The sequence below is a fragment of the Dryobates pubescens genome, chromosome 8 (genome assembly GCF_014839835.1).
Source record: "Dryobates pubescens isolate bDryPub1 chromosome 8, bDryPub1.pri, whole genome shotgun sequence".
NCBI classification, from domain to species: domain Eukaryota; kingdom Metazoa; phylum Chordata; class Aves; order Piciformes; family Picidae; genus Dryobates; species Dryobates pubescens.
Window position 1 is genome coordinate 42,630,596 of NC_071619.1, and position 14,248 is coordinate 42,644,843.

Consider the following 14,248-nt stretch of genomic DNA (forward strand, 5'->3'; position numbering starts at 1 on the left):
ACAAAGTGGTATCTTTGTGCAAGGACGAAGGACTGAGCCTGAGCAGCTGACTCCTTAGGTGTCCTCTGGCTGTGAACCTGCAGCAAGGGCAAACCTAAGCCTCCCCACTTCATCCTACGCGACAGATGCCTCCTGCAGGCTCTTCTGTGCTGCCCAGCAGACCCAGGGCTCCCTTGCAGTAACTACTACTGATTGCTTGTTGTCTTGTCTCCACCTGCCTGCCTGCTGTGAAGATGGGTCTGTTCATTGGCAGCGGCCTGGGAAGGAGCCGGAGGTGGATCTCCCCTACCGTGGCCATCGAGCTCCCTCTGCTGAAGTGGAGATGACAGCCTATGTGCTGCTTGCTCAGCTCACCACACGGCCAGCACCTTCCCAGGAGGAGCTGGCCTTTGCATCTCTGATTGCCAAGTGGATCATCAGGCAGCAGAATCCCAATGGGGGCTTCTCCTCCACGCAGGTGAGCTGCTTCCCTCCCCAGCAATGGCAGGAGCCAGGAAGCGTCAGAGATGCAGCTGGGGGCCCAGCCAGGTTGGTCAGGGCAGGGACCGTAGCCCTGCAGTAGAGCCTTGCACAATCTACCCTGGCTCCAAGTTCCCCAGGGGCCAGGAGGTCAGGCAGTGCCTCTGGGAATGACTCACCCTGATGCATGAGCTGCTTTGCCTGGCACCCTGGGGCAGAATGGGAGGGACACTGTGGCTGGCCACTGGAGAGGGCTCCCACTGCCATTTGCTGGTGTAGAGGAGCTGCTGCTTCCCCCTGGGGCCAGCGAGGGAAGGCTGTGCAGAGCTCCAGGCAGCGCAGGGAACGTGCCCCTGCGGTGCAGAGGACACAGGAAGGGAATGGAGACCAGGAAAGGCCACTCTGTCCCTCTGTCCTTGCCACCCAAACTGGGGGCAAGTGGAGCCTAAAGGGGAGGGTGGCTGCCCCCAGCAGCGGGCAGGCTGTGGGAGAAGAGAGCGGGGAAACACTGACTGCGTGCCTCTGGGTGCTGGGGCCCATCTCTTGCAGGACACAGTGGTGGCTCTCCAAGCCCTGTCCCTGTATGGAGCTGTCACCTATGCCAAGAGTGGAGCAGCTTCCACAGTGAGCCTGCGCTCTGCAGGGGGCTTCCAGCAAGACTTCCAAGTGGATCCCACAAACCGGCTGCTGCTGCAGCGCGTGGCCCTGCCCCGGCTGCCAGGGGAGTACAGCACGGAGGTGTCTGGGGGAGGCTGTGTCTACCTGCAGGTGAGGGCATGAGGGGAGCTGACAGCCTGGCAGGGGAGCCCCTTGCCAGGCAGGAGCCAGCTGGGGGGCAGAAGGGAGTGAAGAGAGGGGGAAAGTGGGAGGGAAGGCTGCATCAGAGGCAAGGGGAGAAGGGCAGAGCTATGCGCAGGAGACAGAGTGGAATGGAAGGAGGAAAGGATGTGGAGGAGCTGTGAGCATGGGAGAAGCAGGGAGGCTGGATGGGGAGAGGGTCAACACTCCCATGTGCTGAGCACACCTGCCCACAGGCTGACACAGAGCTGCTGCTCTCCCCTAGACAAGCCTGAGGTACAACGTGCAGCCCACGCAGGAGGAGGCACCCTTCATGCTTCATGTTTACACAACCCCAGAGACATGTGTGGACTCCAAGGCCCACAAGATGTTTGACATAGGCATCAATGTCAGGTGAGTCTGCCTTTGGATCTGAGCCTTTGTCAGAGGACACAGGAGCTGGAGGAGGGCTCTGCAAGCCCTGGAGAAGCACAGCATCCCGGGAAGGCGGCAGGGAGCTGCTGGGCTGGGAGGAGAACCTGTGGGGGAAGGCCATGTCCTGCAGGGGTGGAGCTGTGTGGGGCTAGGGAGAGGCCACAGGATGACCAGAACACTGTGGAGGAGCTGGAGAAGGTGGTGCTGGACTGCCAGGACATGGCAGGGGGGACAAGTTCCATGGGCAAGGTGGAAGTGGCCTGAGCTTGGAGGTGAGGGCTCCTGAGCGGTTGTTGTTTGCTTCCTTAGTTACACTGGGGAGCGCAATGCCTCCAACATGGTGATTGTGGATGTGAAGATGCTGTCAGGATTTGTGCCCTTGAAGTCCTCTGTGAGGAAGGTAGGAGCCTGTGTGTCTAACAAGCTGCATCATGCCTCTTGTCTTTGAGACACCTGCTGGGGGCTGCAGCAAAGGAGAGAGCTGCAGGGCAGGAATCAGCTCTCTGCTGCCACTGCCAGCGCCACGTTTGCAGTAACTTTGGTCTTCTTTCCTCAGCTGGAAGGCCACCCCAGCATTGAGCGCACAGAGACGAGTGCCAACCATGTCCTGGTGTACCTGGACAGGGTGAGAGTCCAGCTGGGATGAGCATGGGTCACAGCCATCCCTGTGCTTCTGTGCTGGGGACATTTGGCCACACCAGGCCAAAGCTTTGGGGCTCCAAGCTGCCGAGGCTCTGACAAGCTTAGTGCTGAGTCTCTGCCTCTTGCCCACAGTGCAGACCTCTGCTTCAGTCTTCACAGCTCCTCTGTTCCATGCTGCAGTTGGGCCCTGGCCTCTCCTGTAGCCAGACCCTCCCTCAGTGTGGGGACAGGCCCCAGGGCTTGCCTTTGCCCCTTGGCCAGACCCAAGCCTCTCACACCTTGCAGGGCCTGGGCACAGGGGACAGGGGAGAGCCATTGATCCTAGGGCAAGGTGGGGAGGATGGGGCAGGGTGGAGCAGGGTGGAGCTGGTTCCAGGTGTGGAGGATGGGGCAGCCTGGGGCAGGGTGGAGGTGGTTCCAGGTGTGGAGGATGGGGCAGGGTGGAGCAGGGTGGAGCTGGTTCCAGGTGTGGAGGATGGGGCAGGGTGGAGCAGGGTGGAGCTGGGGCAAGGTGTGGAGGATGGGGCAGCCTGGGGCAGGGCAGAGCTGGTTCCAGGTGTGGAGGATGGGGCAGCCTGGGGCAGGGTAAAGCTGGTTCCATGTGTGGAGGATGGGGCAGCCTGGGGCAGGGTGAAGCTGGTTCCAGGTGTGGAGGATGGGGCAGCCTGGGGCAGGGTAAAGCTGGTTCCAGGTGTGGAGGATGGGGCAGCCTGGGGCAGGGTGAAGCTGGTTCCAGGTGTGGAGGATGGGGCAGCCTGGGGCAGGGTGAAGCTGGTTCCAGGTGTGGAGGATGGGGCAGCCTGGGGCAGGGTGAAGCTGGTTCCAGGTGTGGAGGATGGGGCAGCCTGGGGCTGGGTGGAGCTGGTTCCAGGTGTGGAGGATGGGGCAGCTTGGGGCTGGGTAGAGCTGGTTCCAGGTGTGGAGGATGGGGCAGCCTGGGGCAGGGCAGAGCTGGTTCCAGGTGTGGAGGATGGGGCAGCCTGGGGCAGGGTAAAGCTGGTTCCAGGTGTGGAGGATGGAGCAGCCTGGGGCTGGTCAGTGCCACCTCTCAGCCTCCCTTGCTTCCCTTACCCAGCTGAGCAGTGAGACCCTCAGGTTCTCCTTCACGGTGGAGCAGGACATTGCTGTGCAGGGCCTGCAGCCAGCTCTGGTGAAGGTCTATGACTACTATGAGACAGGTGAGTGTGGGGCAGGGGGTGCCCATGGCACAGAGGGTGGGGCAGCCTGGGGCAGGGAGGGTGATGTGATGGCAGGCAGAGCCTGGAGCCCCTTCAGGCTTGCTGTGATCTCTGTGGAGAATCTGGGGGTGGTGGCTGTGGCCTGCTTTGGGGCCTGGGAGAAGTATTGCACCTGTCCCAGCACCAGGAGCTCCAAGGAGCCCTGACAGCCTCTTCTCTCTTCCCTTCTCTTTTCCAGGGGAGTTTGCCACACAGGAGTACAATGCTCCCTGCACCACCGGTAGGAGAACCAAGAGCCCTTCCCTTCTTCACAGTTCTCTGTATGGTCCTCATCCCTTTTTCACTATTTCCAGCCAGTGGTTTTCTATTCCTGCTCAGTTTGGCTGGGTCTGGCCCTGCTCAGGGGCACAGATTTTGTGTGCAAGACTGAAAGCACAGGAGGCACTAAGCTGTCTCATTCAAAATCCCTCACCCCTGAAATCTCAGGAGTGATGTCCACAGTCTCTTTCTCCTGGCTTCAGTGGAGGCTGTGTCCCTACTGTTCTCCTACTGCCCCTTGGACTTGGTTTTTAAGCTTCTGCTGTCATTGTTATTGTCTCAGATTTGAGGTATCCTGTGGTCCCTTCTAAGGGCTCCAGCTAGTACAGCTGTGACCCCATGGTAAAAGGGCTTTGCTCTTCCCAATCACTCAGCACAGTTCCCCCCAGCAGCACTTGCCTGCAGCAGCAGAGCATATCAAGACCACCAAAACATAAAGCAGCACATCACGGTCTGGCCTACCATGAATTCATGCTGCATTCCAGATCTCCTGCCCGAGCCTGGCAGGCCTGTGAAACACCCTGACCCTACATGGAGTCTTCCAATATGACTGGCAGGGCTGGCTCCCCAGCTTTAGTGTTTGGAGCATGGAGGGGGCTGGGAATCACCAAGACCTTGGGAACTGGTTTGTCACGGGGCCTGACCGTGGCATCTCAGAGCAGAGAAAAAGTCATTTGGGCTCAAGGACTGCAGAAGTTTTGTATCCTGTTGGTGGTAAATGATAAATCCCACTCTGTTTCTCTCTCCCTGTGTGTCAGGAGGAGCCTCTGCCCTCTCTCAGCCTCACAAAGCTTTGAAAGCGATGCAGGTGTTGAGTGATGTAGATGACCTTCAGCCTTAGTCGAACAGCAGCTGGCTCTGCTGTACTGTGCTTCATGTACAGTCTGGCTTTGCACACTCACATCTTGCTCTCTGCTTCTCAGCCTGAGAGAGGGAACTGGCATTTCTAATGCCATTTCTAAAGCTAATTCCTCCTGTCTTCCATCCTTGCAGAGGAAGCAGACCAGAGCAATCCATAAGGTGTATGCACAGTTGCTGGATCCGCCTGCCTCACTACAACCACCATCTATGGAGTGACAGATGAATAGTGCCTGCAAAGCTGGGAAATGAACTTGGCAAATAAATTAACTGGACTCCCCAGTGGGTTTGGAACTGTTCATTCCCAATTCTGTTTTTCTTGCTGAGCCTCCAATCACAGCTTTAATCTGCCTGGTTTCTTAAGTTGAAGGGCATCCCCAGCCATGCCTGTGTGCAGGGTAGTAAGGCTGACAAGTCAGGGGGGGAGGGGGAAAAAAAGAAGATGGAATGATTTAACCTGGGGTCTAATGTGGCCATCTCAGTGTTACAAGCTCTGAACATTCATCTGACAAGTGCTTTTGGGAACAATTTCTCTCCTTTGGCTTAGAAACCATAGCTGTGATGAAATTGCTGTGGCTATACACATCACTCACCAGAAGGCAGCTTGGGTGAGCAGCTAATGAGCTAATGCTACATGAAAGGCAGCCTCTGTGGTATCTCCCCAGCCTTTCCAGGGTTGTTTCTTGCTTGTAGAAGAGTGGGAGGAGACCCATGGTGTGCCTTCTCCTAAGATCAGAGTGTGCATGGTGGGAGGCAGGAGGGATGTGTACATACATGGTACCTCCAGCTGCTAACTGAAACTAGCCTGTGCTCCACTTGAACCTTCTGTATCCTTGTGGAAACTTCCACATTCTGTGCCTGCTGCTTCTCACATACTCCAAAGGAGAAGCTAATGACATTTGCCAGCAACCTCTTCCAACCTGGTTTATTCTATGTATTCTATGTATGTATTCTAAGTCTGGCTTAAATGGCACATTTGTTTTAATCAAAGGGTTGCTTTGGTGAAACTGTCTATAGTCCTCTTGGACATCTGCAGCAAGCCTCCTCTTGCCTGGCTCTTGTCCCACTCATTTCTGGCTTTAACTTTCGAATGGCAGAAAGATCTTAGCTGACTTGCTTCTTCTCAGAACATGCTTCTTGTTCCTGTTGTTCCACCCAGGGTGTTTGTAGTGTGCCTGTCCAAACAGTGTTACCAAGAGCAAATAAAGCCCATCTGGTTTGCTAGATGTCAGTTGTTTTGTCACTGTCTCCTGTGGGTTATGGTGGGCAGAATCCAACGGTATGAGATTGAACACATCCAAGTGCCAGGTGCTGCACATTGGCCACAGCAACCCCATGCAGTGCTACAGGCTGGGGTCAGAGTGGCTGGAGAGCAGCCAGGCAGAGAGGGACCTGGGGGTACTGGTTGATGGTAGGCTGAACATGAGCCTGCAGTGTGCCCAGGCAGCCAAGAAGGCCAATGGCATCCTGGCCTGCCTCAGGAACAGTGTGGCCAGCAGGAGCAGGGAAGTCATTGTGCCCTGGACTCAGCACTGGTTAGGCCACACCTTGAGTCCTGTGTCCAGTTCTGGGCCCCTCAGTTTAGGAAAGATGTTGAGTTGCTGGAAGGTGTCCAGAGAAGGGCAACAAAGCTGGGGAGGGGTCTGGAACACAGCCCTGGGAGGAGAGGCTGAGGGAGCTGGGGTTGCTTAGCCTGGAGAAGAGGAGGCTCAGGGGAGACCTTCTTGCTCCCTCCAACTCCCTGAAGAGAGGTTGTAGCCAGGTGGGGGTTGGTCTCTTCTCCCAGGCAAGCAGCACCAGAACAAGAGGACACAGTCTCAAGCTGTGCCAGGGGAGGTTTAGGCTGGAGGTTAGGAGGAACTTCTACACAGAGAGAATGATTGCCCATTGGAATGTGCTGTGGGGAGGTGGTGGAGTCACCATCATTGGAGGTGTCTAGGAGGAGACTTGATAGGGTGCTTGGTGCCATGGTTTAGTTGATTAGATGGTGTTGGGTGATAGGTTGGACTTGATGATCTTGAAGGTCTCTTCCAACCTGGTCTATTCCATTCTATTCTATTCTATTCTACTCTACTCTACTCTACTCTACTCTACTCTACTCTATTCTCACTCAAGACCTGTTTGATGCCTCATACTCAGAGAAGTCCGTGGAATTAATTGGCTTCAGTGAAAGCTGAGCAAAATTTCCAATCAAGCATGAATGCTGATTGCACCTTTGTCAGGAAGAGAAATCCATCGGCGAGGGGAGTGAGGGAAAGACTCGCAGCAATCAATATGATTGATAAGCAAGCTTCAGCTTTATTGTTCCACACTTCCTTATTTATAGTCTTATACATAGTTAGTTCTATTCTAATTTAACACACACTATTGGTTACTTTCTAAAAGGTTACATCATTGCTTTCACTACTCTGTGGAATTTCCTAATTGCTCTTTTTCCCAGATACATAGAATACATAGAATACATAGAATAAACCAGGTTGGAAGAGACCTTCAAGATCATCACGTCCAACCCATCAACCAATCCAACACCACCTAAACAACTAACCTATGGCACCAAGCACCCCGTCAAGTCTTCTCCTAAAAACCTCCAGTGATGGCGACTCCACCACCTCCCCAGGCAGCCCATTCCAATGTGCAATCACTCTTTCTGTATAGAACTTTTTTCTAACATCCAGCCTGAACCTCCCCTGGCGCAGCCTGAGACTGTGTCCTCTTGTTCTGGTACTGCTTGCCTGGGAGAAGAGACCAATATCCGTCTGTCTACAACCTCCCTTCAGGTAGTTGTAGAGAGCGATAAGGTCACCCCTGAGTCTCCTCCTCTCCAGGCTAAGCAACCCCAGCTCCCTCAGCCTCTCCTCGTAGGGCTTATGTTCCAAACCCCTCACCAACTTTGTTGCTCTTCTCTGGACTCGTTCCAGCAAGTCAACCTCCTTCCTAAACTGAGGGGCCCAGAACTGGACACAGTACTCGAGGTGCGGCCTAACCAGTGCAGTGTACAGGGGCAGAATGACCTCCCTGCTCCTGCTGGCCACACTGTTCCTGATGCAGGCCAGGATGCCATTGGCCCTCTTAGCTGCCTGGGCACACTGCAGGCTCATGTTCAGTCTACCGTCGACCAGCACCCCCAGGTCCCTCTCAGCCTGACTGCTCTCCAGCCACTCTGACCCCAGCCTGTAGCTCTGCATGGGGTTGTTGTGGCCAGTGTGCAGAACCCAGCACTTGGATGTGTTCAATCTCATGCCGTTGGACTCTGCCCATCTGCCCAGCCTGTCCAGGTCCCTCTGCAGAGCCTCTCTACTCTCCAGCAGATCAACTCCTGCCCCCAGCTTGGTGTTGTCAGCAAATTTACTGATGATGGACTCGATGCCCTCGTCCAGATCATCAATAAAGATGTTAAAGAGCAAGGGGCCCAGTACTGATCCCTGGGGCACACCACTGGTGACTGGCTGCCAGCTGGATGTGGCACCATTCACCACCACTCTCTGGGCTCAGCCTCCAGCCAGTTCCTAACCCATCGCAGTGTGCTCCCATCCAAGCCATGGGCTGACAGCTTGGCCAGGAGTTTGCTGTGGGGGACGGTGTCAAAGGCCTTGCTGAGGTCCAGGTAGACTCCATCCACAGCCTGCCCCACATCCACCAGGCAGTCACCTGATCATAGAAGGAGATCAGGTTGGTCAGGCAGGACCTGCCCTTCCTAAACCCATGCTGGCTGGGCCTGATCCCTTGGCCATCCTCTAAGTGTTGTGTGATTGCACTCAGGATGACCTGCTCCATAATCTTTCCTGGCACTGAGGTCAGGCTGACAGGCCTGTAATTCCCTGGCTCATCCAACCGGCCCTTCTTGTGGATGGGCACCACGTTGGCCAGCTTCCAGTCCTCTGGGATCTCTCCAGTGAGCCAGGACTGATGAAAAATAATGGAGAGTGGCTTGGCCAGCTCATCTGCCAGCTCTCTCAGCACCCTAGGATGGATCCCATCTGGTCCCATGGACTTGTGGGGGTCCAAGCTGCTGAGGAGAGCTCCTATCACTTCCTCATGGAACACAGGGAAACCATGCAGCTCCCTGGCTCCCTCTGCCAGCTCTGCAGGCCAGCTGTCTGGTAGACGTTCTTTCCAGCTAGTAAAAACTGAGGTAAAGAAGGTGTTAAGTACCTCTGCCTTTTCCTCATCCTGTGTTACAACATTTCCTTCCATGTCAACCAAGGAGTGGAGGTTGTCCCTGCCCTTCCTCTTGCTATTAATATATTTATAGAAGGACTTTTTGTTGTCCTTCACATCAAAGGCCAGTTTAAGTTCCAAATATGCTTTTGCCTCCCTAATTTTCCTCCTACATGCCCTAGCAACCTCTTTAAACATTCCATGGGTTGCCTCACCTTTCTTCCAAAGATTATACACCCTCTTTTTTTCCCTTAGTTCTATTAAAAGTTCATTACACAGCCAGGCTGGCCGTCTGCCCCGGCGGCTCCTCTTCCGGCACACTGGCACAGCCTGCTCCTGAGCCTTCATCAGCTCTTTCTTGAAGCAGGTCCAGCCCTCCTGGACCCCTTTATTTTTAAGGGCTTTCTCCCAAGGAACCCTCTGAATTATTTCCTTGAGCAACCTGAAGTCCGCCCTCCGGAAGTCCAGAGTGGAGGTCTTCTTGCTGCCCCTCTTAGTTTGACCAAATACCGAAAATTCTATTATTTCATGGTCGCTGGCCCCTAAACAGCCTCCGACCACCACATCCCCACCAGCCCTTCCCTGCTGGTGAAGAGGAGGTCAAGCAGAGCCTTGCCCCTGGTAGGCTCACGCAGCACCTGGGATAAGAAGCTGTCCTCCATGCAGTCTAAGAACCTCCTAGACTGTCTCCTCTCTGCTGTGTTGAGTTCCCAGCAGATGTCAGGCAGGTTGAAGTCACCCATGAGAACAAGGTCAGGAGATCTTGAGACAGCCTTAAGCTGTCTATAGAATGCTTCGTCGACATCATCCTCCTGGTTGGGTGGTCTATAACAGACTCCAACCAGGATGTCTGCCCTACCGGTCTTCCCTCTAATTCTTGCCCACAAGCATTCAACCTGATTGTCCCTAATCTCTAGCTCAATGGCATCTAGTGCCTCCCTGATGTACAGGGCCACCCCTCCACCCCTTCTTCCTTGTCTATCTCTCCTGAAGAGCCTGTAGCCATCAATTGCAGCACTCCAGTCATGTGAGCTATCCCACCACGTCTCTGTGATGGCAACTACATCATAACTTTCCTGCTGCAACAAGGCTTCCAGCTCCTCTTGTTTGTTCCCCATGCTTCGTGCATTAGTGTACATGCACCTCAGCTGGGCTGCTGGTTTGGCCTCTGACCCTAGCTTTCTGCCCCCAGACTCTTGCCTGAGGGGACTAGTTTCAGCCCCTCCCCCCTTCGAAACTAGTTTAAAGCCCTGTCGATGAGAGCTGCCAGTTCCCTCCCCAGAATCTTTTTACCTTTGGGGGACAGGCCATTCTCATATACTGTGACCTTTCCCCTTCTTTGGGACAGATGTACTCCATCTGTTGCCAGGTGGCCTGGTGCAGTAGAAATTTTACCAAGATCAAAAAACCCAAAATTCTTTTGTCTGCACCAGCCTCTAAGCCACTTGTTGATTATGGCTGCTGTCCTGTTCCTTGTGGTATTCCCTCCTGCAACTAAGGGTATTGAGGAAAAAATTATTTGAGCACCTGACCCCTCAACCAGATCTCCCAGGGCCCTGAAATCATTTTTGATAGCCCTGGAAGTTCTGACTACAACATCATCATTCCCTATCTGCATAAGTAGCAAAGGATAATAGTCAGAAGGCTGTACCAGCCTGGGTAGCCTTCTGGTAACATCATTAACTTGGGCTCCAGGGAGACAACAGAGTTCCCTATGAGATGGGTCTGGCCGACAAATGGGGCCCTCCATTCCCCTCAGAAGTGAATCACCAATAACAATTACCCTCCTCTTTTTTTTGAGGGAGCAGGTCCTGATGCCAGGGGAGGGTTGTTTAACCTTAGGCTGTTTTGCCTTAGGCCGTTTAACCTTAGGTTGTTTACCCTTAGGCTCTTTAGCCTCAGGGAGAACCCCAGATGGTGTGTCCTCTGGTAACAGGACCACCTCACCCTCGATCTCCAGTGTCCCATACCTGTTTTTCAAGAGCAGCGGGGAAGGTGTGGGAAGGCAAGGAGGTTTAACCTTGTGTCTTTTGAGAGGAACCTGTGTCCATTCCCCTCTGCTTTTTGGGTAACCAGCCTCTGCTGTGGGAGCCTGCAGAGCCTGCTTACTCTGGTTCATATCTTTCCCCCTCTGGTTTATCTCTTTCCTCTTCCGGTTCATCTCTTCCCTACATTCCCTTACACTTTTAAGACTAGCAACCTCATCCTTTAGTCTGGCCACCAGATTAAGTAGGTAGTCAATCTGCTCACACCTTATGCAAGAGTTACCCCTACTACTCTGCATCTCAAGAGCCAGGCTCCAGCACTCTCTACAGCCAGATACCTGGACAGCTACCTGCTTGTGTTCTTTCTCAGTCTGGGTCGACACTGACTTTTTTAGGGAGTTTTTGCTACGAGTTACTACCATGATTGTCCCTGACCACAGCACCCACTAGGAAAGAGAAAGAAAAAAAAAAAAAAAAAAAAAGAAGGTAGCGCAACCGTGACAATACGGGCTGCCCAACGAAAAGACCCTCGCGTGCGGCAGTAAAGCGCGTTTAAATCAGCCGGGGGTGACGTAGCAGTCACAGGCCCCAGCGGCGCGAAGAGCCGATTCCCGCCGACCTCGCGGCGTGTTCAAGGGACGTTCTCAGCTCCGGCGGCCCCAACAGGAGAGAGTCGGACGGTCCCCGGTGGCTGCAGGTCCCGGTGCGGTCCCGGCACGGCTGCCCGACGAGATCTTCACCTACTTCTTATCTTGTTTGCCTTCCTTCTCAAGGGCAGCTTGACTTCAGCATACCAAGCATCAGAACTTTTCCACAACTCCTACTCCATTGCTATATTAACAACAGAAAGTCCTTCAAGGCCTAATTTGCACAGATGTTCAAACCATTTCCCAACACACCTTGGTTTATTCAGAAACAGTAACCCCATCTAATTTCCCACCATAGGGCAATTACTTTTCCAAGTTCTCAAAGCAACACTGCTTTTGACTGCTCAGTTAAGTTGTTTTGATTTTAAACCGTGGTGATTTGCCTTTCAAGCATGCCACACATGTTCTATGGGGATAGAAAGTCCATATTCAGACATTCCTGTGCTTCCTTAGAGGTAACCTTGCTAAAGTTTCCTGCATGGTATGCCATGGAGAACCAGTGAATGTGAGACTGGTGAATCACAGCCTAGCCTTGGGGAGAGGAAGCTCAGGGGAGACCTCATTGCTGTCTACAACTCCCTGAAGGGAGGTTGTAGCCAGGTGGGGGTTGGTCTCTTCTCCCAGGCAAACAGCACCAGAACAAGAGGACACAGTCTCAAGCTGTGCCAGGGGAGGTTTAGGCTGGATGTTAGGAAGTTCTTCCCAGCAAGAGAGATTGTCCATTGGGATGTGCTGCCCAGGGAGGTGGTGGAGTCACCATCACTGGAGGTGTTCAAAAAAAGATTGGATATGGCCCTTGAAGCCCTGAGGTGTTGGGTGACAGGTTGGACTTGATGATCTCTGAGGTCTTTTCCAACCTTATTGATTCTATGATTCTGTGATTAGTCAGAGATGCTAAAACTGCTGTACAGATATGGGTTAGCCAGGGAGCCTCCAGTGAGAAGTGATGTGGCTGCCCATAGGCAGGTGGTGCCTCATCTAAAACTAGGTGTACACAAAACACGTTCATGTGTCTGCCATGTCTTCCATGATCTAGGTTTTGTGAATGGAATCTACTCCAACAATTTTACAGGCTTTTAAATTAAATCCTCCTGTTGAGTGCTTTGTTGCATTGGAGGCAGAAAGGATCCCACAGCATAACCAGCAAATGAAAATGCAAGAGTTGTTAACCATTCATCTACAGCCTGCTGTAAAGGAAGGTCTGTATTTGCAGACCTGTGTCTGTAGGCACAAGGCTGGCAACCTGACATTTTTCAGCCTTCTTGCCCCTAACAGTCTCAGCTGGGACTTTCATGACAGTGCAGTGCCCAGGTGGCCAGGCCAGAAGCACCCTTGCCCCTACCAGCAATACTGTTGACCAGCAGGAGCAGGGAAGTCATTGTCCCCTTTTACTCAGCACTGGTGAGGCCACAGCTTGAGCACTGGGTTCAGTTTTGGGGCCCTCCCTACAAGAGAGACATTGAGGTGCTGGAGCAGGTCCAGAGAAGGGCAACAAAGCTGGTGAAGGGTGTGGAGGACAGGGAGGGGGGAAAAATACTGTATAAAAATTATTCATAAAAGCCAAGAGATCTACAGGCCTGCACTGAGGGGAAGAGGATAAAGGCCTCATGCAAATCATAGAATCATAGAATTGTCAGGGTTGGAAGGGACCCCAAGGATCAGCCAGTTCCAACCCCCCTGCCATGGGCAGGGACACCTCACACTACAGCAGGTTGCTCACAGCCACCTCCAGCCTGGCTGCAAACACCTCCAGGGCTGAGGCTTCCACCACCTCCCTGGGCAACCTGTGCCAGGCTCTCATCACCCTCATGGGGAAGAACTTCCTCCTCACATCCAATCTCAATCTACCCATTTCTAGTTTTGCTCCATCCCCCCCATTCCTATCACTCCCTGACACCCTCAAAAGTCCCTCCCCAGCCTTCTTGGAGTCCCCTTCAGATACTGGAAGGCCACAATGAGGTCACCTGGGAGCCTTCTCTTCTCCAGGCTGAACAGCCCCAACTCCTTCAGTCTGTCCTCACAGGAGAGGTGCTCCAGCCCTCTGCTCATCCTCGTGGCCCTGCTCTGGACACCTTCCAGCACCTCCAAATCCTTCCTGTAATAGAGGCTCCAGAACTGGACACAGAGCTCCAGGTGGGGTCTCAGCAGAGCTGAGCAGAGAGGGAGAATCACTTCTCTTGCCCTGCTGGCCACACTTCTCTTGCTGCAACCCAGAATGTGATTTGCTCTCTGGACTCCAAGTGCTCCCTGCTGGCTCCTGCTGAGCTTCTCCTCCACCAGCACCCCCAGGTCCTTTTCTTCAGGGCTGCTTTCCAGCCAGTCCCTGCCCAGCCTATATTGGTGCCTGGGATTGCCCCAGCCCAGCTGCAGGACCCTGCACTTGGTCTTGTTGAACCTCATGAGGTTGTCATGGGCCCAGCTCTGCAGTCTGTCCAGGTCCTTCTGGATGGATCCTTCCCTCCAGCTGTCTGCAGCACCACACAGCTTGGTGTCATCAGCAAACCTGCTGAGGGTGCACTCAATGCCACTGTCCATGGCACCCACAAAGATGTTGAACAAGCCTGGTCCCAGGACTAATCCCTGAGGGACTCCACTTGTCCCTGGCCTCTACTTGGCCATGGACCATTGACAGCCACTCTTTGGGTGCAGCCATCAAGCCAGTTCTGTATCGACTGAATGGTCCCTCCATGGAACCCATCCTGCACCAGCTTGGAGACCAGGGTCTCATGGCTATATCCTTATTGCCAAAAGCTATGGCAATAGGCCTACTTATGCAGCCTGTCAAGGTCCC

The 14,248-nt window shown here is 53.8% G+C and overlaps 1 protein-coding gene across 1 annotated transcript in view; it reads left to right on the forward strand.

Annotated features, from left to right (window-relative positions):
• LOC104306904 (alpha-2-macroglobulin) overlaps positions 1-5,322 on the forward strand; it is a 61,107-nt gene extending 55,785 nt beyond the window's left edge. The window contains exons 29-36 of the mRNA XM_054163962.1: positions 234-457; positions 1,009-1,227; positions 1,523-1,650; positions 1,981-2,071; positions 2,228-2,296; positions 3,389-3,491; positions 3,730-3,771; positions 4,803-5,322. Coding sequence (XP_054019937.1) covers positions 234-457; positions 1,009-1,227; positions 1,523-1,650; positions 1,981-2,071; positions 2,228-2,296; positions 3,389-3,491; positions 3,730-3,771; positions 4,803-4,828 — 902 coding nt within the window. The 3' untranslated portion in view covers positions 4,829-5,322. The remainder of the gene's footprint in view (positions 1-233; positions 458-1,008; positions 1,228-1,522; positions 1,651-1,980; positions 2,072-2,227; positions 2,297-3,388; positions 3,492-3,729; positions 3,772-4,802) is intronic.
• The last annotated feature ends 8,926 nt before the right edge of the window (positions 5,323-14,248 follow it).